Raw genomic sequence first — 25,448 nt, forward strand, 5'->3', positions numbered from 1 at the left:
AGAAACAAGCATAACTGGCTATAAAGTAAGTCAAGTAGTGTACTTTGTATTCAAAAAGCACGTTATTAGCCACATTCTGAATACCTCTTTTGGCACAGTAATTGCAAAATTTGATGGCTCTGTGAGATTTCAGTATCAGTCAAAACAAAGATATTTTTATGTGTTAAGTCTCTGATTAGTATTACCACTGTGTTGTTTTTGAAGTTACAGACCTCATTATACTTGACCTCTTTCATAAATTTCTTTGATCGTCCAGTAAATATAGAAGCACTCATAGAGCTATTTTCACTTAAAAAGCATCCTACTCAAATACAATTACTAGAATATTCCTTTGATTAAAACAAACAACAAAAATAAACCAGTCAACAAGATTAAAAATATACATATCTTGGTATTTTTGATAATCAAGGATGTAGTTTATGGTCATATTTAAATTTAACAAAAGATATATGATTAAATGCATGAATGTTGAATCATCATGAATATTGAGACAGATTTGCGTATTTCATCTATTTGCTTGCTTACGCTCATCCTTCTTTCATCCCCATCAACCTATAACAATACCTCTTTCCCCTCCTCCTTCATCATGCTGTTTCCTCCTCTTCCATCCTCTGTTTGTCAGTTAAGCACCATAGCAAAAGATTCAGAGTCTGTCCAGGACTGCCTGCTCAGGAGTGTCAGGATGCGCTTTGATGTAAGCAGTTCTTTATGGAGGTATTATATTTGATTGATGTGGAAACGTCTGACAGTACACTCTGTTCTCAGATATTTATTTGTGAGTCAATGATGCACACTCAGAAGCTCGTCTGCTGCTAAACAGCCCTCAGCCACCGACCCGGTGATGACTCCTGCTTTATGCTGCAGCCAAAAACTCTTACATCTGCACTTTTTTTTCTCTCCAGACTCTGCTGGCTCATGTGCTTATCACTTTATAACTGCTCATCAGTCACGGCCATGAAATTTGAGCAAAATAAACGTTTACTCCGTGATCACGAAGCCATCAACTTCATCAGCCTCAAGTTCTTTTACAGATGAGCTGAGAAAACCTGTATTGTTGCCCACAAAAACTTTGAATGTCATCAGTCAACAGTCTGATTTTTTTCAGTTCTGTGAATAAAGTTCCACAGAATAACTAATTTAAAAACATAGTTTGACATATTTGGAAATGTAATTATTCAATTTCTTGCTAAGAGTTAGATGAGAGGATCGATACCCCTCTCACATCAAGGGCTAAATATGAAACTATTGAGCAATCGTAGCCAGTTTAGCTTTGCATAAATACTGGCAGCAACCCCTGCTCCTGACGGCTGTGCCATCCGTGTGTGAGTGTGTTTGAATGCTTAAAACTTAGTAGCAAGTGGCACCCTGAATGGTAGCCTTGGCCACTCATGTATTAACATCCAGTATGTAAAGGGGTGTGTAAACAAGTAGTGTTAAAGCACTTTCAGTGGTTGAAATCCTAGAAAAGCAATAAGGACCCCATGAGAACATAAAGCAAATAAGCACATTTTCTCATGTCAAACTCCTTTAAGGACACTGCCATGTATGAAAGGGTAATAGGGGCTGCAGTGAGACTTTAAACAGAATTTATTGACTTGTGTGATACAGTGTATGTATAACACAACATAGGATATGTCATTATTAAAGGATATCTCTAAACAGATATCTGCAAATATATGCAGAATTTGTAGGAAATGGGACAAAATTTTGGTATGTATGTAAATTTTGTATGTAAATTTTGTTCTGGTTTCTGCTTGTAGTCCATCTACAGTTGAAGTTGTATTGACAACTCATGTTTGAGCAGGTAAACAGTCGGTCCAGAGAGGTTCATTGCATTGGCTGAAATGCAATCTTGAAACGTATTCACAAACGTCTGACGACAATTTAGCCTTTTATTAGCCTTTTTTCTGATTTATCAGCATTCATAGGCAGATGCCTTTTCAAAGAGATAAGTCAAAATGACAGGTGCATGGAAGAGTAAGTCTTTGTCTAAATATTTGCTTGCTGAAAGGATAATTTAATAGTGTCAGTTTGCTAAAGTATTTGTTTAATAATAATCTTTTGTCTTAGTCTTGATTGGTCTTGGTCAAGAATTTCCTTCAAGAAAATGTTGTCATATTTTAGTCCTGACATATTAATTCAACATATTTAATTAATTTACTCTGACAATATGTATCATGTCAAGTAAAATGAGACATTAAGGTAGATTAATAGTAATACCTGCTCAGTTCAACTGTAGTTGAATCATTGTTATCTTTTTGACAGGAGTAACACTCAAGCATTAGAAAATAAAATAACCTGTACTAGTGTGGACTTGAGGGCAAACTGCCCAATAAACATCAGATATTACAGGAGTTGGTTGCTTGATCAAAACAAAATCAATACCGTTTTTAAAATCAAGGTGTAAGATTGACAAACTGACAAGATCCCAGCCATGCTCTGTGAGGTTAACCAAATTTAAAGGAGGCTCCGCGGGGACATGACACCTAGTTCATTTTCAATGCACCTATAGTCTTCTTATGTAAACACAAGCACTTCCCTGAGGCTCTTCAGTTCATCTTAGATGCAGGGCAGGACTGTTCTGACCTTGGCAGACCTACCTACAATCACACACACACACACACACACACGCTGACATACATAATGGATGCACATACATACTCACACAGTGACAAAACAATGCACTCGGCCTCTCCATCTTTCTCATCAACATTCTTCCAAACGCTCACACACACAAACATACACCATCGCCCGCCCTCGTCCGTCTGAATTAGGACTAATAAGCAGGTGAATTGTCTGTGGAGGTTGAGCCATTTGCAGTGACCTTGGCTAACTGTGGTTTGCAGCGCAGGTCAGGCACTCAGGCAGTATGAATAAGTGGGCTGCGTGGGCACATTTTTGTGAACAAATCAACGCAAGAAAAGAAATCATACTCACCGCACAGCACAGGTCTCCCCACAGAATAGGTGGTCTGATTGGATTTTGAAGTGACTAGTTGCATAAATTTTCATCTTAATGATGTAAAATTCCTTTTCAAGCTGCTAATGCCGTATTGCTTCAAGCAAAAGTCGCTAATGCCGCCCATGTGTTTTCTGACATGTTGACAGAGACATATTTGTTAATTAATACATTAATTAGCTTTAGCTGCGCTAATGAACTAATTTGCATCACTGGTTGTGTTAAAGACATTGTGGTAACAGCAGAACAGCAGGCGGCTAAAGTGTTCACTGTAGTGAGGAGAAGGAGAAAATACTGTGAATAGCAAATGTAGGCTGAAAATATGGAGAGAGGTGTAAAAAGGCTGATAAGAGGGGTGTCAAAAGGCTGATTATACTCCTCTCAGTTACTGTTGTTCATATCCACCTGGCAAATGTAGGTCCAATATTTGCTCTCCTTTCAGCACTATTTTGTTCTCCACCATCTCCTGAGGCAAAATCTGTCTCTTCAGTGTCTAAACGCTCCAGCATATTCACCAGCTGGTTGCTTACTTTGCCTGTCTGGTGTTTGATGCTGGGCAGATCGTGTACAGTGGGCTTTCAGAATTTTTTTCTCCCAAAAACTGAAAAAAAAAAATGGGTTTAGATATACTAAAATTGTCCATAGAGCTTATTTTCTAGTTTCACTAACTCCTTTTCAAAATGCTTCAAATGCTTCAAAACCTTAATCAACGCCAGGGTAACTGACATCAAAAATCAGTATTTGCATGCTCTGTTTTACCCCCAAAAACCCATATCGCCCATAAATTAAGAAACAGTAATCCAACATTATGCATCATGTATCAACATTATTTATAATTAGTTATTATCTGACAACATACATGGCAGGCTTACAGAAACGTAGAAAGATGTTCAAAAAGCTGAACCCTGAAAAAGTGCCAGATATGGCCATGGAAAATGGCATATCCCAAATTATAAAAGCAAGGGAAATCACCTGAAAACTGTAAGTAACAGTTTAGCCATTTTGCAAAGTATTCTTTTTTTTTAGCCTTTATAATGTTACTGTGACATACATGTTAATAAAGTGTTTGAGCTTCAAATGATCACAGATATTTCTCACTGAAGCATCAGTGCCCAAAAAAAGGTATTCGAGACAGCCCTTTTTCACAAACAAGTCGTGAGTCTTTATTAGAGATGCTTTATACCCATTCAGTTCTATCTCAATTTCAAGAAAAATGCATACTTTGTTGTTCCAGGTACAGTGATCTCTGAGGGAGAGATTGTTTTAAAGCAGAAGAAGGACAAGGAAGCTTTAAAAAGCAAAATGTGTAGTGCTTGGACATCTACAAGAAAATCGATCATATACTGTACACACTTATCATGTAACCTCTCAAGGTGAAATATTTGAGGAAAGGAGAGAGGAGAAGAAGAAAAATGACGAACGGGGATGATGTGTATGTACAACAAGATCAATTTCTGTACATTGAAGAGTGGATAAAAAGAAAGCAGTGAAAACTTAAGAAACTGAAACAAAGACAAGACAAGACAGAACTTGCTTACTTGTCCTGTTGCTGCTTAAGAAGTGATTTAAAAGATTGTAGAGATTTCACTGTTGTGAGCCTCTCTGGCAGGTGTTCAGAAGTTTGACAGTAAAGGTCCGGTCACCCTCTGCTACAAGAGGAGTCGTTGGAACAGCTGCTGCTCGGGCTCATGTGGGGATGAAAGGTCTGAAGTATCGCTGGCTCCCTCGACTCAGTAAAATGCACTTTGATATCTTTGCTATGAAAAAACACCGGCAGGTCATTGGAATAAAGGATTTAAGATGACATGCCTCTAAGGAGGTAGCTCACAACATTGTTGGAGAGGTTTCCTTTATTCATTTATCTTGTTGGTAGAGCTTGACATTACACTGAGCATTTTTTCCATGAATTTCACCTGACATTCAGCTGCAGGTAACTCATGACCTGGAACATACAGCAGGTGTTTCGTCAGAGCAGGCGGACTTGTCCACTCAATTTGGCATGTTGACCGAAGTGGTTAAGTCAGGTTGGCAGCTGTTGATTGTGATGTGGTATAATGGAACGACCCTCTGTTTGGAACATGCAATACTTGACTTTCCACGTAAAGAGCAGCATGTTAAGCTAGTGAGAATGCTGGGGTCTAATGGTTTAATTACAGGTTGTTAAGTCTTGAATGATATCCAACAGCATTAATTTAAAGGTCCAGTGTGTAGGATTTAGGGGAATATATTGGCAGAAATTATATATTTCATAATAAGTATGTTTTCTTTAGTTTATAATCACATGAAGCTATGAATCCTAATGATGTTACCTCAGAATGAGCCATACATAGGGAGTGTGTCCTCATCTAAAAAGATCGCCATGTTGCACTGCCATGATTCTACAGTAGCCCATAAAGGACAAACCAAATACTGGCTATAGATAAGGCCATTCACATTTTTGCATTGGCTACTATAGTTTGCACCCCAGCATGCCAAACAGTGTTGGAAAACCACAGATTTTTAAACATGAAACTATTTTACATATTGTTTTTACAGGTTTAACTTATCAGGTCCATTTGTTCTGGAGAATTTCTTTTGGGTTGAATAATTTGGCTGAATTCCACTGCAGACATCAGCAGGTGCTGGCTAGCAACTTTAGAGAACAAATGATTTGTAATGTGAAACTGCTTTATTCCGTGCTGTTACCAGTTTTTTAGACCATTTGTTTTGGAGAATAAGAGACGTCTGTGGATAATTCAGCATCTTGTGAAAAAAGAAAAAAAAAACTTCCTGAGCAATGACCACTGAAGGAATCCTAACCAAGAGTTCATATTTGGCACATGGGAAAAGTTTCAGCTGGTAAGCAAATAAATGTGTTTGTGTATTGGTCAAAAGGTTAGAGATTGGTTGTTCTTGCAATTATGACATTTTTATTTTTCCATTAAAGGTTTGACAATGCAACATAATTGGGGTTATGATCAGAGTAATACGTCAAAGCTTTGTATGTACAGAGAACATTTTAGTGAGATTTGTTTAGGTGTAAAATGGTGTCTGTTTAGAAAGATGCTGAAAACTGTTACAGGGCTTTCTGAGGTAGTAAGCACAACACGCCTCAGAGTGAAAACCTGGCACCTAATAATCCCTTCGCCCTATTTCTTTCTTCTCTTATGTAACATATCAGTTTTCTCCCTTTCTTTTCTTAGAGTGAGGACATTCCCTAAGGATTCAGCCTTACTGGGCAGGGACACTGTTCGAGCCCTGATGTACTACGCCCTGAAGGTCTGGAGTGATATCGCGCCCCTGAACTTCCACGAGGTGGCCGGCAGTGATGCAGACATTCAGATCGACTTCACTAAGGCCGATCACAATGATGGATATCCCTTTGATGGGCCAGGGGGCACCGTTGCGCATGCATTTTTCCCTGGTGAGAGGTTCACAGCCGGGGATACACACTTTGATGATGACGAGGCCTGGACCTTCAGATCCCCAGGTGAGGAACTTTGCCTCTATGAGTTTTTATCAATTACTAAAGACAGAAAGGCAGAAGATGGAAGTACGATGGAGGAGAATGGATTTAGAATGATATTCTAGGAAACAGCTCATCAAAGCTTTTTCCTACAGACTCCCACAGTACTATAAAATGAGGAGAGACAGCGAATGTCTAGGAAACTCAAAAGAAAATGTAAAAGAGCCAAAAACTGTTTTGAACTTCCACACTCACCAAGACTTCTATATCCAAAACTAGAACGCTGACTGCATTTTGGAGCCAAGCTGTGCGTCTACCCCTTTGTTCATGCTCCAGATTCTATAATTAATATTTAATTTGTTAGAACTATGAATATAACATACAATGGCTTCAGACACAGGACTCAGAGTAGTGACTAAAGCAGTAGTGGTTGTTATCACAAGCTTATTTGGAGGCAAAAAAGGCATCCTTTCATTTCCTCCAACTGCTGTAAACACACAGTCTACTCTAATGCGCCTCTAATACCCATGAATTCCTGTTTTTAGCAATTAAAACAAAGAAATTAAGTTTATTGATATTGATCCTACTTGATTGTTAAATTATGCTATGGGGGTTTCACAAGAGTGTGTTTAGAATCTCTAAACATATGATTGAGTAGCAAAAAGAGACAAAAGTAGGATATTTTGAGTGTCAAAGTATCTCTACCTGAAAACGAATCATTTCCTTTGATTTATGGCAATGAAAAGCTGAAAGGAATACCTACCAGACCTCTAAGTGGCACCATAATTGGTGTTGTCAACTAACAGCTGCTCCAATGACAATCGATTAAAGACTGATTTGGACACAATAACCCTTTTCACACAGGCACTGCAAACCTGAAATTATCTAGACATTACCCAGAGGACCTGTATGTGAGGACGCAAATGTCTGAATTAGTTGGTTTGGACATTAAACACACTTTTTCCTGCCAGCTTCCTAGTACAAAGTCCACTTAATGTCAGATTGAGCAAACCTGTGAGTAGAGAAGGTCATTGTCCGGAGGTTTCACAGTGGGTAAGCGGGCCTGTTGATGACGTTTCTATCAAACCAGATGAAAAACAAACATCCACTGGTAAAGAAGAGGGCTTATTTACACAAAGACAGCAAGGAAAATGTCTAATTGGAGAGATGGCGAGCTGAATGAACTTCTGTCGGTAAGGGCACAAGCCAAAATTGTTTGACAAAATTTAAATAATGCCAAGAGGCTCTGTTGCTTATGACCAAATTAAGAACCAGCTGCATGACTGTGGTGTAATTCATATCATGTCCTGCCTCCTGCATGCTCCTCCCAGGTACCGCCCCACACCTAAAACAAACAGAGTATTTCCAGTAAGTGAGAATGCTTTTGTAACAATCTCCTGTTGTATGCTGCATGTGTGAAAGGCAAACTCCAGACAGGTCCAGACAGGGCCTGATTCTCCTGACATTGTCCCGAATTCAATATGAAAAAGGCTAAAGACACAGTGATCAGATTTCCAGGATTGTGGACACACATTTTAAGCTGTTTACCACTATGTCCAGTCTTAAACAAGATAAGCCATCTGCAGGCTGTAGCTTCATATTTTGGTGATAGACATCTCATCTAATTCTTTGCAGTAATGCTTATTAATGTATCTCTGAAAATGTCAAACTTTTCTTTTATGTAAAGAATCTGATTATGTCTTCCACCACTGCTGAGGTTATCACTTAGGAAACAGGTTAAATTTTAATTTATTTTAATAAATGTAATGCCTTAATATCAGACAGCAATGCCAGACCCAGATCTGGCTTCACTGCTGCCTTCGATCTGCTGTCGGAGCTCTGTGGGGAGGAGGAGAGCTAAAACTGCAGGTCAGCAGCAGCTCCTCCTCAGGCCAGGACCAAAACTTTGCCTTGCTTCTCCCCCCGTCATCACTGATGACTGTCCCTGGGGTGGCAGTGTCCGTCTGCAGCACTTTTTTCAACACTGTAGCACAATAAAAATGTCACGTATATGGTGACGCTCTCGGGTACGGAACACCGTTACTATTGTGAAAGCTGAGTGGAGGGTGAGGGGAAGTTGGGGCGGTCATACTCGGGTATGGTACAAATTAATTGTTCCTTACATGAAAACGCCCTTAGTAATAGCCCATGCAGATTTTAACACATATTTCTTCAGTTTCCAAGAAACTTTGTCATGTGTGCAATACCATGACGATCACTTGATTTTAGACAGATAAGACACAATTCTTCATGACACATATTTTTCTCATGATTTTGACTAAAACCTCAGGCAGAAAAATAGGCTCCTCGGAGGGTTACAGGCTCACTTTGCTGTCCTCATCCACAGAGATGGAGTTTAAAGCTTGTAGTGGGGGTGTAGATGACACTGACTCTACCAGCTGGCGAGTCTGTGATGCAGCCAGGACCTGTGTTCATTTCCATTCTTTTGCTTTTGCCCTGGTATAACTGTGAACCATATGTTTCAGCTGCTCAATCTGCTCCAATTAGACCTCACAGCAGACTGCAGCAGTGGCAGGACATGATTGCATGATTCTGTCGTAGTTTCACAGTCATCTGCATAGATTTGGTCAATAGGAGCAGGGCAGTGAGAGGCGGGGATCAGGGGTGGGTTCTTGTCTTGACCTCAATCTGTTTCTTCCTCAAAATCAAACTTTTCAACATAATTTCAAGTCATGATTTGAACAGAGAAATAAAGCAAAAAAGATTCTCTGTGCAAAGAATAATGTTTTCAGTCCCAAATTGCGGGGTGGTAGCTGTAGTGTTAAATACTCAACCTTCACTGTGAGCAAGAGTGAAAAGATTCTGGCTGCGAATCATCTTACCTTGTTAGATGTTCCTGCCTTCAAGGTTACTTCTTTCACTCACCGCAATGAAAGCTGAAATGTACATCAAATAAAATACATCAGACTTTTTCATTTGTAAATCAGGCATCTGCCTCTTCCTCTTCAGCTGCTCTCTGTAAAAGCACTTAAGCCCCTTTATTTCTTATGGCCAATCGATGCCAATAAAAACAACGCTGCACTGTACGCTGCTGCTGGATTGTGTTAGATTCCTTTAGAACAGAAGTAGGATTTATATGATTTTAGATATACATAGCAGACCACAGACAACATTATTTGTGCGCTATAAAAAAATGAGATATTGATCCCCTCCTTGAAACTTTTGCTGGTGACCTTGTGATCTTTGTCATAGTCTTACTTTGAGATCAAATGCCTTAAGCAATTTGTGACTTACCTCCAGGCCAAGTTTCTTGCTAATTATACAATTTCAAATCTTCTCCTCCTTTCAAATGCACTAGAAATGATAGTAGCTACCCAATTAACTCAAAAGCAGTGTGGTTTTCAAATGTTTTAGCTTGACATTTAGGTAATTTCACAGCACTAAGAATGCACTTTTAGTATAACTGACCTACTGTGTGCAGCACCCACAATACTGACTCTGAGTTTTAGTCTACTCATTTTGAGTGCAGCCTATGATTCTTTCAAAGTATACTTCTTTACTTCTTTGACTTTATTCTGTTTCATAAAATATGATTAACTGATTTGTCCACATGGGGACAGTACAGAACTAAGTTGTAAGCAAAATTTTGACCAATAAATACTGTCAAACAGTTAAATAATGATGATGAGACAGCCGATTTGATGCTGTCAGATCAGTACCATGGTATTGCTCCTGGGAAAATCCATCAACAAGTTAATGACCCAGATGCAGAGGTAGACATCTATTTCAGAGTGGTCCGTTCAATGTTTGCCCTGTTAGCACAAGCTTATACAGCAGCAGCTGACTTAAATCATCAGTAGGAGACCTCTTAGCTGACTGACATTTCTTCAAGTGGAACAGTTGTTTTATTCAATGGCTTTCTGGTCAGTCTGCGTTCTTCTAAAGATGTTTCTGTCTTTAAGAGAAAGGTTTTGCCCGTCAGGCTCCAAGAAAATGCCATCTTCTACCGTTAGCTTAGAAATGTTCATTTTACAGCACATAGCAACTTAATGTGATACAGTCTCTGGCTACAGTTTGATATAGTGTCAGAAAAAAATCGCTGAACGTCCGGCCAAACCGCGTTCAACCTCTATATGGAAAAAAAGAAACAAATAGTTGAATATTCATATTGATTAGCCAAATTCAATTTAACTGATTTACTACTAAGTCAGGTAGAGCCCTACTGATGAGAGCGTTGAACATGAACATCCACTGATCTGCAGGTGGTGGGAATGTGCCATGGTATGCAGAAATGCCCCTAACAGAGGCAGGGATGAATATGAATGCTAGCTAGTAAACATGGATAGAAACAATACAAGATTTACCAAAATTTTTCAAAATTTGGCTTTGCAAATCCTTTAGGGGGAAGGACATGCATTTGGCATTTCTGGTAGACCTCAACAGTACATTTAATGTGTATTTGTTATAGAAACATGACTTTGGTCTGTTCACAAGAAAATACTAGATGGCTCCTTTAATATTAAAATATTGACTATGACAGCTTTAAAAAAATGATTTAGGAAGGTAGAACTGTCATTTCATACTGAGAAAGTTTTGGTGAATTCTTGTTGCTTTTTAATGCTAGACCAGCAAGAACAGTGAAAAAAGTATTATTTTGTCTTCATATTATGCGTTGAGTTTATCTTTTCTCTTAATGAGACAATACTGTACCTTACAAGTGCATTCCCAGAGTCTGTCGGTCAGGAGACGCAACAGTTTGCCTCCTTTCTTCCGTAGCATTTACCCATTGATGGTTTGGAGCCAGATGCGCCTGCATGTTGATTGTCGCTCATTGTTGCAAACTGAAAATGTATTAATTAAATTTGGACCATTGATGTGACAGTCCCACATCTCCTGTTTTTGTATAGCAGCCATCCAGTCTGTTCAGTCGCTTAAAGGGTCGTTTTTCTAGAGCTGCCAACTTGCCTAATTTAACACACTAAATATTCACAAAAGGAGTCGATGCAGACTTCCATTCCTCTCAATTAGTTTTTGACATGACATAATAGCTCTTTGTATTTCGCCTTGCCTTAGGCAGGCCAAAATCACAGAGAGTGAAGTGTCTCCAAACACATACAAACTAGCTGAGAAGGGAACGTTACATTTAATAACAGAGTCTGACCAATACATTGGCATAGTGGATATTATCAGCCAAGTTTCTGCCTCTTTCCTGGTGGATAATTAACAAAAACATTACAGTACAGGGATGCCAAAGATATGATTGAGGCAATTTGGAAACAGGACTGTCATTACACAGCTTCTTCCCTTGAGAGCACTGAGAAGTTCATTTTTCAACTGTAAAATGCCCCACTCAGTTCATATTTTGGTCAACATTCTCTGATTTCCAAATTTAAAGCACCATAACTCCAAAATGAGAGCTCGAGAATCTGACTTCAATTATAACTTTCACTTCTTGGAGGCTAGATGGAGATCAATAAACTCTGATAAATATTTCAAATTGCTCGGGGTCTAATTTTCATTTCTCTGGATACCTTTTTCACATATTTCCAAGGATTCAAGCCTATTCCTCTTCAGAAATATTAATACCATGATCAGCTTCCCATTTGAGTTTTACGAGTGAAGGTTAGGGTCTGAGCGGTACCGGAGCGTGGAATAAAATTAAGCCCCTGCTGTACTTTCCAATAATCTAGTGGGTAATGGCATCCTCAGTCAGAAGGTAAAAAGTGTGAGGGGGAAATATGTGGGTCAACTGTTGCTGCAGTAATCAGCAGAATTAATTTTAAGTGAGCTCACAAAATTTATTTCACTCTCAGAAAAATAAAGAGATCAGGCTACAGCATTTATTTTTCTTGAACAATTCTTCCATTTGCAATCTGCACAATACTTGACTTCACCATGACCATGTGTTGATGCAATTCTAGGCTTTGTTTCATCTTGTAAAGGAAGCATGTGTAAGATTAAGGGGGATTTAGGGGCATCCAGTGGTGAGGGATGCAGATTGCAACCAGCTGAAATTTTTCCCCAGTAGAATTCCTTGAGTGTTCATTGTTCGGGAGGTTTTTACCATGAGAGGAATCATTCACAAATATCTCCTTCTCTTCAAAAACAAACAAATGTGCGATTAAAACTGGTAAAACATTGAGTAAAGCAGTTTCATGTTACAAGTAAGTGATTCCTAAACGTTGTTTGACATATCAGAAACGACTGCTAGCCCGGCACCTGCTAATGTGTACTCTCCTTTTTTTCTGTAATAAGTTAAGCTCCAGACTTTCAGGAGATTTTTACAAGGCAAATATCAATTGAGGTCTCTTCCTCTCCAAAACAAACAAACCTGGTGCTTTAAACCTGTGAAAACACTGAATAAAGCTGTAACATGTAAAAAGTTCTGTGTTTTTCCAATGCTATCATTGCGCAGGTGCTGCTAAAGCAAGGTGCTGAGGTGAAAATGCAAATGGCTTATTGTCTACTCTAGGCTAATGTAGAAACATGGCAGTGCGTCATAGTGGACTCCAGCTATAATGAGAACTAGACCCCCAGTGAAGAGGCTCAGCCTTGTCTCAACTTTTTCCTAGTGGTCACATGCAGTATTGCAGTGAAAAAATCCCCTGTGGCCCAGCAGCATTTTCCCCAAGGCCACTTTTGTAAAAGACATGTCTGTATATTGCTGACAGAACACCTCCAACTGCAAACAAGGTCAATTATGACTCTTTTTATTATATTTTTTTGAGGCATGGTGGTTTTATATTTGTAAAACTTTCCTTGAGGGGAAAAAAGCGTGATGATTCTGTGATGTTGTGACAATGTGATGTCTATTAGCCAAGCAGGAAGTTGCAGGTGGGGCCAGTGGGAGAAACACTACTGGACATACATGGACATGGAGGACCCACTCCGAATGAAGATAAAAAGGGCTCATTCTAAGTTATTAAAAACACTACAGTTCTTATTTTCAGATAATTATACACCAAAGAAAACACAAAAATGTACTATATTGTATTCCATTTCTGCCAATAAATCCCCCTAAATCCCACACACTGGACCTTTAAATAAGTGAATCCAACATATTTCCAGATGTGCTATTTAAACTCCATTTGAAGCTGCTGGAATTGTTTCATCTCTTAATTTAACCTACATGCTTAAGAACAAATAAAGGAAATGTGCTGTTTCATTTCATCGCTTTAAACGTGTTTTTCCTTCTTCAAACATCAAAAGCTATAACATTTTTCAGATGTCCTGATAGAAATATTGATTCTAAAGTCTTTATGACACAAGGTAATTCAAGGTCACAATACTACAAGGATTCACATCAAATGAAAAAGATAGCCCTCGGCTAGTTGTGCTCCTGCTTCTTTCCATCTACCGTATGCTACACCGTCCTTATTAAACTTTTAGTTAAATGCTGCAGGCTATGTTTGTAGCATTCTGGGTACATCATGTGATATTCAAGGTACCCTTGAATAGATTGTATTTACTGTGCGTCAAAGTAATGAGATTATAATGCAATATCTTATGATACCCTGACAACAGTTCAGTTAGTTGGATATATGTTACCGATCTTGCAGCAATATCATTTTCTGTTAACTCTAAGCGTCACTTTCTCTCTCTCTTTTCCTCTCTCTGTCTTTCCTCCACGGATGTCTAACTCAATGAGTCCCACTCATCCACCCAAATCTCCCCGCTCTGACTTTGTCCGCAGGCATTAGGGTTTTTTTTTTCTGTCAACCTCAGATGGACTGTAAATACGATGACATGGTACTGACTTTGTTCTGAATCCCTCTTCTCTCCCCCTCGATCCCTCCTTTTATCCACCTTTCCTCTCTGCACCATGTGCTCCTGTAGATTAGAGTTGGCATTTGGCTTGGGTATATCCCAGGTGTTGTAAGCACAAGTGCATGTCTCCAATTGTCCTTTTGTCTTTTGACGGAGCGCGGCACTGAGATGTTCCCGAGCCGAGGCCAACATAAGGTTAACTGAATGCAGACTTCAGCCTAGCCACCAAGGAACTCTAAGCTAGCTTGGCTCGACACGCTAGCACTCACAATTTTTGCAAATCTAACTCTCTAAATCCCAGGTTTTGTCTTGCTTAGCAGCGCCAGACAAGGAGTTTTTGGAGGCTTTGCCTTTTCTTTTTAAGTTGAACATCGAGGGAAATGTGCTTTAATAGCCTGCAGCCTCTTTAGGTGTCTTTCCGCACTCAGGTTTTGATTGGCAGCCTGGGGGCTAAAGCAGTATTACCATAGTTATCTCACTTCTCCACATGCCTAACAGCACTCAGAGCCACCAGAGCTGTCTGTCACGCCTCTTAACTTGCAACCTATAGAGTTCACTCATAAAAGGGATAAACATGCAAACAGGAGTTGTATTTCTTATACAAAAGACAGAAACTTTAAGCAGCAAGGGGATCTCTGTGAAAGCTGAGATAGCAGCACTCAAAGTAAAAGTAACTGATCATTTATAAAAGATAGGAGAGACTGGGGGCAATTGTAACATCTTAAATTATAACAATCAGACAACAATTTAACATTTAATATATTTGTCAAATATCAGCTTTGTTCTTTCTAGCAGGATAGTATGTCATGGGCAGTCAGTCTAAAATGGTGTCCAGCCTAGCAACATCAGAACAGATTTTTAAGAGAAATGTTTTGCCTCTAGTTTAAATGTCGATGTAAAATATATTTATTATATATTTTGTGAGACGGTCCAGTCAGTATATCTTTCACCTCGCTTTGGGGGACCTTTATTAAATTCCTGCTAAAGCCCATTTCTTATGTTTTCTAAATGTGTCTTCACTTACTTTATTGATATTGTCATAACTGATTAAGATAAACCTATTTTTCAACTAATAAATACTGAAACTCAAAGGGTAGGTTAGGTAAGGTTACTTTACTTGTACCAGGCCTTCAACACTACACCTCTGCATGCCATAGTGACAAACTGGTGTCTTTTACTTGATATGCTAATTATATTGTTTTAATTAAACTAGAAGTACTTGTTCAATGGATATAAGAATATTTAAATGACATCTGCTGTATATTCTTAGAAGATTATTTTTGTCCTTGGTATTTATATGAAGGTATGAAGTGTGTTGTTACATTTGTCCTCATTATTGCGCATGCACTTGGGGGCAGATGTAACATTTGACTTCTTGTACCCAAATAGCTCAGGTTTTGTGTAATGACATCAAAGCCAAAAAATGTTACGGTTGCCTCCGGTCTCTGCTACTAATCTTGTGTTTTATTATCATGTCTCAGGGTGCCAGTATTTTCGTCTCTTGCTTCTCTGTCTGTTGTTTCCTGTCACTGCCCCAAAAGGGTGCAGATCCATTTTTAAGAGCTAAAAAGATGAGCTGTGACTAAAATTTTGAGTGTGCAATTTCCTTGTTAAGTAATTTATTACTACGCTGGACAGGAACGATTGTGGGGAAGAAAAACGTGCTGTGTGCAGCATTCTGTAGCTGCTTCTTTGATTGAATTGACTGCTCACCTAAATAAGTCCAGTTTAAAAGATGAGGGGGACAAATTCAAAATTGGAGGGTGTGTGTTTTTCTGTTTTATTTCATTTTCAGTATGCATCATTACAGATGCTAGTGCATGGTGCAAACATGTATTTAATGTTTATTTTAAGAGCAAATCGACTAACTCTACATACCATAGCCAAACAATTTACATTTGCATATAGCTAACAAAAAAGCACAGAAAACAACACAAACAGAAACAGAATAAATAAAATACTATAAACCCCTAAAGAAAGGCACCTGATTATACTTTAAAAATAGAACTTGAGTTTAGAAAGGTCCCATTCATGATCCATTTTTTGCAGGTATGGAGTACTACATGACAATATAAGATGCCTAAAAACATATCCAGGGTTCCCCCTGTAGTGGAACACCTAAAAAAAGTCAAAATGTATTTCACAACATTTTCCAAAAAATAGTGAAAGTTTTGGAAAGGTTGCGGAAATCTTGCTGTGTGCAATTAATTGATGCAGTAAACTTTCAAGGATAACCTGTCGTGTAATGTAACATAACGGCAAATTATTTTCTGTAGCTCTAATATGTGTCGACTTGTAATGTTTGGTTTTCTCCATTTTTTCGTTCCAGTGGAACAAGAAGAAGTATAAACGTCCTTAAAAGCCAAAGAAAAGTTTTGACATTTTGTTAATGAAAATGTGTGGGAACCCTGCTGTAGTAATAACCTGATGATGATTTCAATGTCTCTCTTTTCTGTTTCCTTCAGACTCTCATGGGATGGATCTATTTGCAGTTGCAGTACATGAGTTTGGTCATGCCATCGGTCTGGTCCACACCTCAGCCATAGAGTCCATCATGAGGCCGTACTACCAGGGTCCTGTAGGAGACCCTCTGAAATACGACCTACCCTATGAAGACAAGGTCCGCGTCTGGCAGCTCTACGGTACGGCAGAACATCCATTCACTGCTCTGTCTGTGTGTGCAGCCCGTTTTTTACAGAGATCCTGCAATGGGCCACAATGAAGACCCTTCATTATGCCAGCTTTGTTTTGTTGTACAGATGCAAAAAAATCCAGAATATTTCCACTCCAGTGTGTGATTTTAGACAGCATGCGGGCGGTCCATAAGCGAAAAAGCTGTGTAACACAACAACATCGGGCAGCACTTTTTTAAATATTAACAATGGCATAATATGGCAATAACAATTATTTATGATCCATGCTATGAGATGGTTGATCTTGTCTTCTGCTCAGAGGGTTAAGACCAGACCTCTTAGTCTGTCCAATTTGCAGACATTTTCAGGTTCTGTTCTTCGAATTATCTGCTAACTGCTATCAGCAGCTTTTATAAATCTCACAGCGGTGGGTCACACATGTCTGTATAATCAACACTTTCTTAAAACATCAAACCCTTTCCATATTGCCAGCCGTCCCTTTTACACAGATGTCAGTTCGATGCTGTTACTGCCTTCGTTCCTTAAAGACGAGACAACTCTGTCTCCCCATTTGCGATTGTTATACTTTTTATGAAGAACAGCAATGCGGAAAAACAACACATCAACCCTGTGTGTGTGTGTGTGTGTGTGTGTGTGTGTGTGTGTGTGTGTGTGTGGGAAGGGGGTCGGGGGACAGAGTGAGAAAGAGCAAGTGCTTCTTGGAGCAAGGTTATTGATTAATGAAAACACAGATTGAGTTAATTGGACCTCTTTATGGCATATGACCTTATCACACTATTGACTGATATAGAGAGTAGCAGTGTGCGGGGGAGAGACTAATAATCATGGAGACGAGAATGAAGTGCAGGGAAGAATGCTGAAGGCCAGGACTGTGAACAAGGAAGATGAACTACATTTTGTTTTAAAGCACATTGTAGTGCATACTGTAGTGCAATAAAATACATGAGTAATAATGCAAAAGAACTGATGGATCTGATCAAACAAATCAAGATCAGCAGAATGTCTATTGGTTATTCTTCTTATAGATTAATTGACTAATTATAAATCAAAATCTCATTTAATTGGTAGTATGCTCAGTACCCAAATATGCATGTTCGCTAAAAACATAATATTTAAAACACTAACGCATAAGCAATCTCAGGCACAGAGGAGTAGTGTACCTGCCCTGTTGATGCAGAAGGGTTTTATTAGTGACATTTGAGTGAAAATGCATGTGAAAGTACTGAGCATATGACTGGATAAATGAGACTTGAATTATACTGAACAAGTTGTGTGAGAGTTTGTAAACAGAAGTTCAGATATAGTTTTACTGTTGTAAAATGCGGACCCCTATGACATCAGTTCATCAATAATTTTCTGGTCACTGGTATATGAGATAAACAAATTTTCTTCACGATTTCAAACTAATACGGGGTAAGTAATTGATATAGAAATGCTCCTTTTGTGAATAAAGTATTCACTTTTTGCCTTGTCTTTTTTTAGTGTATATTTATCTTCAGTCACATATCCTCCACAGGTGTCAGAGACTCGGTGTCCCACACAAATCGACCGGGCAGCCCCGCCCAGACAGCTGAACCTCCCGTCCTGCTGGATCTTCCTGAAAACAGATCCACTCTCCTGTAAGTGAAAAATGTATTGTCGTTTAAGCGTAAATACGATTGGTAGATATCTGCATGTGGATGCGGATATTTGGCAGAAGAGTGGTGATTAAGAAAAGATACCAATAGGTTTCATCCTGTGTGGACGTTTAAACTTTAGGTCAGATAGCACTCAGAAAAAAGATGATGGGGACATCATAAACTTTAGCTATTATCATCTGAGGACGATTTAAATTCAAAACAAATGCAGCCTTTGCAATTTTGAACTAAAATCTTTTACAAGGATATTTTACTGTAACAAACATTCATCCATTCTTGGCTGTCAATTGGGAAAATATATACTGTATAAAAGTAAGAATAACATTGTAATTGACTGTAATGATTTCATTGTAGCATGAAAAGTATGACAGTGTGTCAATCATAAATGTAATAATATGTATAGAAATCATACACACATAGATTCTGAGAAACTAAGATTTCCCTCCTTTGGGTTTCTGTGTCTATTCAGATAGTATATTTGAACTATTAAACTTATCAAAACAAAAAATAAAACAAAAAAAATGTCAAATTATTTCAGAAACCCTTTGGATAAGAACAAAATAATATTTTCTCTCTCTCTTTTATTATAAGGTTATGTTCTCATTATTTGTAAATAAGCCCTTGGTCTTGTTTATATTTTAGTATTGTTCAGAGCAAGTCTGCAATATTTGTGTATTTGACTGTTTGTGTCAATGTTATAATAAAAAAACACAATCTGAGAACCATTTATATTAATACAAAATTCCATTAAAATATGTTTTGTATAGTTAGAAAATAAAAGACCGACACTAAATGCACCGCAGTGCAGCATGTCAGTGAGAGTACACAGCACATCAACTATTAGTGAATATTGAGTGATGACCTGGATTCAGTTCAGGAGTCTCTTGTCTTCTATTTCTAATGATCTGCGCACCAGGAGGCAGGCCATCATGCTGCAGTATCTCTCCAACCCACCAGGAAATGTACTTTGTCTGTGGCTCTTATATGTCTGAATATTATTATAATGTACATGAAACAGCAGGGCAAAAAAGGCTCATTCAAATCATTCTGAACATTTATGTACTTGACATCAACACCTTTTGTATTTTTGTCAACCTGCATTAGTTCTAACCTTATAGTGTCTGGTATAATAATTATAATCAAGCATAAACAGAGAGTGGCTGCTTTGTAAGTGAGTAAACCGTACTCTGATAGTCTCTTGAATTAACAGGATCAAGAGAGGGCAGCTTGCTAAGGGAGCAATCAAACTGTGTTTCAAACTACACTGACAACAACACCCGGTGCTTGCTGACCTCCATGCATATACTCACACTCATGCAAAAACTGTGCAGCAGTTCTTAACGAATAAAGCTTATAAAACCCTCTTTCCCTCACTTCTATCTGCTCTCATTAATCATTTTTCACCACCTCCATCTGGCCTAGATGCGTGGAAAAGCTGGATTGTGCCTGACATGGGTCACAAACATCGACCACTAGGCAGCGGTGTCGTGTTAATCGAGCTCTGAATGGAGATCTTTGTTGATAATGCGAGGGCTGGCGAGCTCCCACTCACAGTGGCAGCCCTGTGGTGCTAATGGCTTCGTCATTGGCAGGCTGGCCACGTCAGTGCTTTAAATCACTTATTAGCCCAGAGGATAAATGCACCCGGGGACCTCATCGTGTCAGCGTGATAGCATTTCACCTAATGTTTAGCCTTTTTAATTGAAGGAAACACGTGAACATGCGTGTTCACATTCAGACTATCAGTGGGTGGGTGCAATTATCACGGTTGGGGTTTTTTGTATGCAAATGGATTGAATGGTTTGGACCATTTTTTTTTTTAATTTGCACACCTTAAAGTGAGATTGTTTTTTGTAAAAACAGGTAGGTGTGTATGTAGCCTCAAACATGTTCAGAATATGAATATGAATGTAATACCTTCCTTTGTTTGAACAAATACGTTTCTTTTCTCTAACTTTCTTCTCTCAGGCTGGCACGAGACGCCCCAGACAGATGCACCAGTCACTTTGATGCCGTGGCCCAGATACGAGGGGAGGCCTTCTTTTTTAAAGGTATTCAAACCTTAAAGGAGGAAGTAAACAAGAGAGACTTCCGCACATACAGATAAATAGAGAGTGGCGATGAGAGAGAAGACATGGAGAGGAGATAACGTGAAGGGGTAATGGACAGGGGCTGGGCACAGTGGTGGCTCCAGCGATCAATAGAAAGCCAAGTCATGTGTGGCTCCCGGGGCTCGTATCACAGGCTCACACACTGTCACATATTTTGCAGGCTCAACAAAATGGTCTTTTAGGGCCCAGACTGTTTTGCTGTGTACTTTTTATCTGCTCTCCATCCTTTTTTAGCTTATATAAATATAGTTTTTTGACATTTTCCCAAGCTTTCGAAAAATATTTTTTTCTACTTACTTGCAATTTGTGGAAAAGTTTGCTTTGTTTCTAAAGTTTCTTAAGTTTTTAAAAGAAAGCAAACCAACATGCTTAGATTTCAAGGGGTTTAAATAGTTGTGAAGGCATCAGAATGCAGCATAGGTCGACGTAGGTTTCCAGGGGTTAAAGTAGCCAAACAAAATTGTTATACTTAAAGAGATATATAAAGTTGCTTTAATGGTGATTTTTTGAGCAGTAGTTCATCAATTAGCTCCATCAATGTAAAGAAGGGATAAGGATCTGTAATATGATCACTGCAGAAACAGCACATTTTTCTTGTTTTAGACTCCAACAGGATTTTGTGAAGAAGTTCCTAGCTGTGCCCTCTTCCTGTCTTTCATAGGGAAATACTTTTGGCGATTAACAAGAGAGAAGCACCTGGTGTCTCTACGTCCCGCTCAGATCCATCGTTTCTGGAGGGGCCTTCCACCCAATCTGGATAGTGTGGACGCTGTGTATGAGAGACCGGGGGACCACAAAATAGTCTTTTTCAAAGGTAACTATTTCTATCTGATTTCACCTTCTGTCTGTCTGTATAGATTTAGTTTACCACTATCTTTGCCTTCTTGCTACTCCATATCAAGCACAATTGACACTGATGTATTTTTAAGTGTTTTTGTCATGATTAGGTGTTAACATGCAAAACTATAAGTGTCGTTTCCCTGTGATCTCTGTGTCTACCCTCTTCAGGTTTGAAGTACTGGGTATTTAAAGACAATAATGTGGAAGAGGGCTACCCTCGTCCAATCAGTGACTTTGGCCTGCCCATGGAAGGAGTGGATGCAGCTTTTGTTTGGCTACACAACGACAAAACCTACTTCTTCAAGGACAGCCACTACTGGCGCTACGATGACCACCTGAGGCGTATGGACCTGGGCTACCCTAAAGACAGCACGCTTTGGAAGGGGCTGCCGCCACAACTGGACGACGCCATGAGGTGGTCTGATGGTGAGTCGCCATACAAATCAACACTTAACACTAGGAATGTCCTGATTTGACCTGGGTGTTTATTTATGCTATTCACCGAAGTTATGAGCACTTGTTTCATTTCAGCTCAGTGTGAGAGAGTCTTGCATTCTGCTGTCATCTATGGTGCATGATTTTTCACCAGACAGACAGTGTTGGAGAGCCAATGATAATCACACTCAACATGCCACTGCAAAAAGCCAGTAATTATAATGTATTAATGAGATCCACACAAAAGATGTACAGACAAGGAAAATAAACACTCAGTGGAACACAATTCATACAGGTAACTCAGGCAAAAGCTGCACTGAAGCAACAAACACTGGATAATGCTCTCTTGAGGAGAGAGAGAAATTCCCTCAAGAGAGCAGCAAGGCCAAAAAGATTAAAGAGAGGGTTTGTTAGTTTATGCTTTGTTATTTTGGTAAAATAATAAAAACTACGAAAATAAAAAAAAAGACACTAGAAAACAGCTTCAATGCAGGGTTGGGTTTTTTTTATTAAAAACTGTAGCACTATTCAGTTGCCAAGTTTATAAAGTGGACTGATTTAATAACTTCAATGTACTTGAAGTGTGCACTGTGCAGCTGTATTATTCAGGAAAATAGTATCAGATCAGGACTTTGTATCAGAAAATACCTAATTTTAAATGACTTAGATCAGGAATGGCACTGATTTTTATGTTTTTTACCTGTAAGATAACAAGGGTAATAACAAAATGTAAACAGAACCGCAAACATATATTTCCCGATGAGTGGAAATCCACTAAAAGTGGGAACCATGGTTGTTAATTCTTACATGGCTCTAATGCAGGGATGCTCAATTTGCTTTGCTTAGGGTCCACTTTTGCAAAATGACATACATGTTTTTAGGATATTTCTGGAATTTTAGAACGTTTCTGGAATTTTAGGACATTTCTTGGATTTTAGGACATTAGGGGCTTAGCTAGGACCTCTGTTGGTGTGTCATCCACTGGCATATTTTTTTTGTTCATAGACCAGCTCCATTTTGATGCTGTGTATGCACTCCTTATGTATACCAGAAGTATAAAAATAGCTCCCACTATGAATCACATTTTTATTGTGAATTATAAAATGCCTGTCGGGCCACAAGGTACCCTATCAGGGGCCAGATTTGGCCCACAGGCCGTAAGGTGAGTATCACTGCTCTTAAGGGAGCTATGAAAAGTTGGGAAAACTTTTCGTCACTTGGGTAATCTTAAATTGGAGTTGAGACAACAAATTGTACATGGAAAATAGGCTTAATAAAACCGTAGGTGTGGAATTTGGCAGAAGTAGGCATTATTTAGGCCTGCAGTAGTAGCTGTCAGCTCCACTTCTAAAGGCTACAAACAATTAGATCAACTTATCTGACTTAAAAAATTAATATTCATACCCATGTTAATGCTTTTTGCCATTTTTAACAGCACCAGTAAAATATTTAATCATGCAAGTGAACATTACTAACTGCCTGCAGACAAACACAACTCCCCACAAAAACTCATCTAGATATGCAGGTCCTTGGTAAAAAAAAAAAAAAAAAAAAAAAAAAAAAAGACGATGTGTGCATACACAATGACTAATAACTGGTGACCCATAAAAAGTGAGCTGTCTTTATGGAAAATGTATGATTGCCTTAAGGGACCAAGTTTCCACACAACAAACTTTTTAGATTACACACACTGAGTCAGTCTACCAGAGAGAGGCTGTAAAACTGGCATCTCTGCTTGCCAACAACAGCCCTGACCTTTACACTGCAAACACAGTAGAGCAGTGTTGGGTGTTATGATTCCACATGCCGGCCTCCCTTTATTAATCCATGCTGCCACTGTAAGCTCAGCAAAGATGGTCAGATTCAAGGGGCACACGCTTTTGAAAAGCACTGAAATGGGATGACAAGATTGCTAATCTAAGCAAGAGGTCTTACAAAGAAATGTTCCTCCTGCATTAACCTCGGAGATCAATGTCTCACAGTCGATCCTGATCTGGTTCTGCAGATCCGTCGTCAGATGCAACTTTGCCTTCTCCTGCTCCAAGATGAAACAGAAGTTTTTCATTTGAACAGTTAAGCAGTCAGTTTGCAGTTGTCTTCCCTGAAGATTACCTAAAGACTATCTCCCTACCTGAATGGCACAAGAGCAACAATAAAGCCAATGAAATAAACTGCCAAATTACCACTTTTGGCAGACTAGCATTTTACACACTGTGCTCTAGCACACAGTTTCAGTGCACTAGTCCTAATACTATCCAATTCAAAATCAATAACCTCCCTGCAGCCATTAACCGAATTAACCAGCCATCCTACCAAATATGTCAATATTCCATTGATTGCAATGGAATATTGCATTTTTTAATATTTAGTTGTACTTTAATTTCTTGATGTAAAATCTCAGTTTGCTGGCAGGTTCTGTTTATATGTTTACTCCTATTTTGATTTTACTCCCATTACTTTTGTAAGTCTTGAACTGTGTTTCTCTTCCATGATTGAGCGAATGTCATTTTACTTGCACACTTTAAAATTTACCCATGCAGAAATGTGTATTTTCCATATTTAAGGCTGCAAAACTCAGTATCTTCATATCAACCATGTATCAAACGACTACTTGTAATGTAAAGGTGTCTCATAGTGACAAATCCAAACAGAATGGTACCAGAATCCACAGTTTCTCTCAGCTCTGTGGAGTGTTTTAGCATCTTTCAGCGCATTGTTTTGGTTTTACTAACTTTATTGTTTTATTCATACTCACTCAAGTTTTTTGTTCAATGTTTGGGTGTCATTAAAACATCTCATGATCAATAATAGTACCAGATTAAACTATGAGGTAGATAATGATGGCATCACAATACAGTTATTCTGTGATACTTGATGTTGCAAGACATATAACTTACAATACATAATAATATCTGCGTAACTGAAGAAGACAGAAACCCAAAAACCTGCAAAAATCAGGAACTATGTATATATTAACTGCATTATAGTGTCAGTTTCACAGAATTTGACAACTGGTAAGAAACAATGTACAGAAAGTTCATAAAGTCTCATCTTAGTGCTTTAACACACACACACTGTATTCATTATAAGCTAACTTACAGTTGTGTAAGTGTTAGTTCTTTTCTCCCTGATGAGATCAGGATGATGAAGAATCATCATGGCCATTTATGTGGCACACGTACTTTCACAAGACAGTCGTTGCATATCTTGTAGCATTTATTGATTTTGTTTGTCCCATGTGTGTTGTAAAGGCCCAAGTGGGCCCAGACTTCCGACTTGAAAGATGACGGTGCCTCTTTGATTTATTGTCCCCCCGCTGTCCACACTGCCATTTCACTTCACTTTATCTTCATTCTTTTGATAAGCGCCACCAGGAGGAGTCATGAAGTAGTGAATCTGGTTAGTCAAACTGGCAAGAGCATGGATTTATAAAAATAACAAAATTTGGTGCCAGTGTATAGATAATGCATCACAGAGGTGCATTTATAGGCACAGATTAAATCATGCAAATCATACAATCATGTTTTAGGTTGGAAACAAAAATGGTTGTCAAAAAATATGCAGTTATCATTATGTTTTAAGCATTAACATATGACAGTATTTCTGTTTTTATCCTCACTGTGCTAGCCTCAGCTTTTGC

At 38.7% G+C, this 25,448-nt stretch overlaps 1 protein-coding gene across 1 annotated transcript in view; it reads left to right on the top strand.

The window, feature by feature from the left end:
- The window catches only part of mmp17a (matrix metallopeptidase 17a), a 93,781-nt gene that overhangs the window by 62,854 nt on the left and 5,479 nt on the right, over positions 1-25,448 (top strand). The window contains exons 4-9 of the mRNA XM_042509487.1: positions 6,141-6,427; positions 16,597-16,773; positions 18,302-18,404; positions 20,391-20,473; positions 21,195-21,347; positions 21,542-21,799. Of these exons, the coding sequence (XP_042365421.1) occupies positions 6,141-6,427; positions 16,597-16,773; positions 18,302-18,404; positions 20,391-20,473; positions 21,195-21,347; positions 21,542-21,799 (1,061 nt within the window). The remainder of the gene's footprint in view (positions 1-6,140; positions 6,428-16,596; positions 16,774-18,301; positions 18,405-20,390; positions 20,474-21,194; positions 21,348-21,541; positions 21,800-25,448) is intronic.

The sequence above is a fragment of the Plectropomus leopardus genome, chromosome 20 (genome assembly GCF_008729295.1).
Source record: "Plectropomus leopardus isolate mb chromosome 20, YSFRI_Pleo_2.0, whole genome shotgun sequence".
NCBI classification, from domain to species: domain Eukaryota; kingdom Metazoa; phylum Chordata; class Actinopteri; order Perciformes; family Serranidae; genus Plectropomus; species Plectropomus leopardus.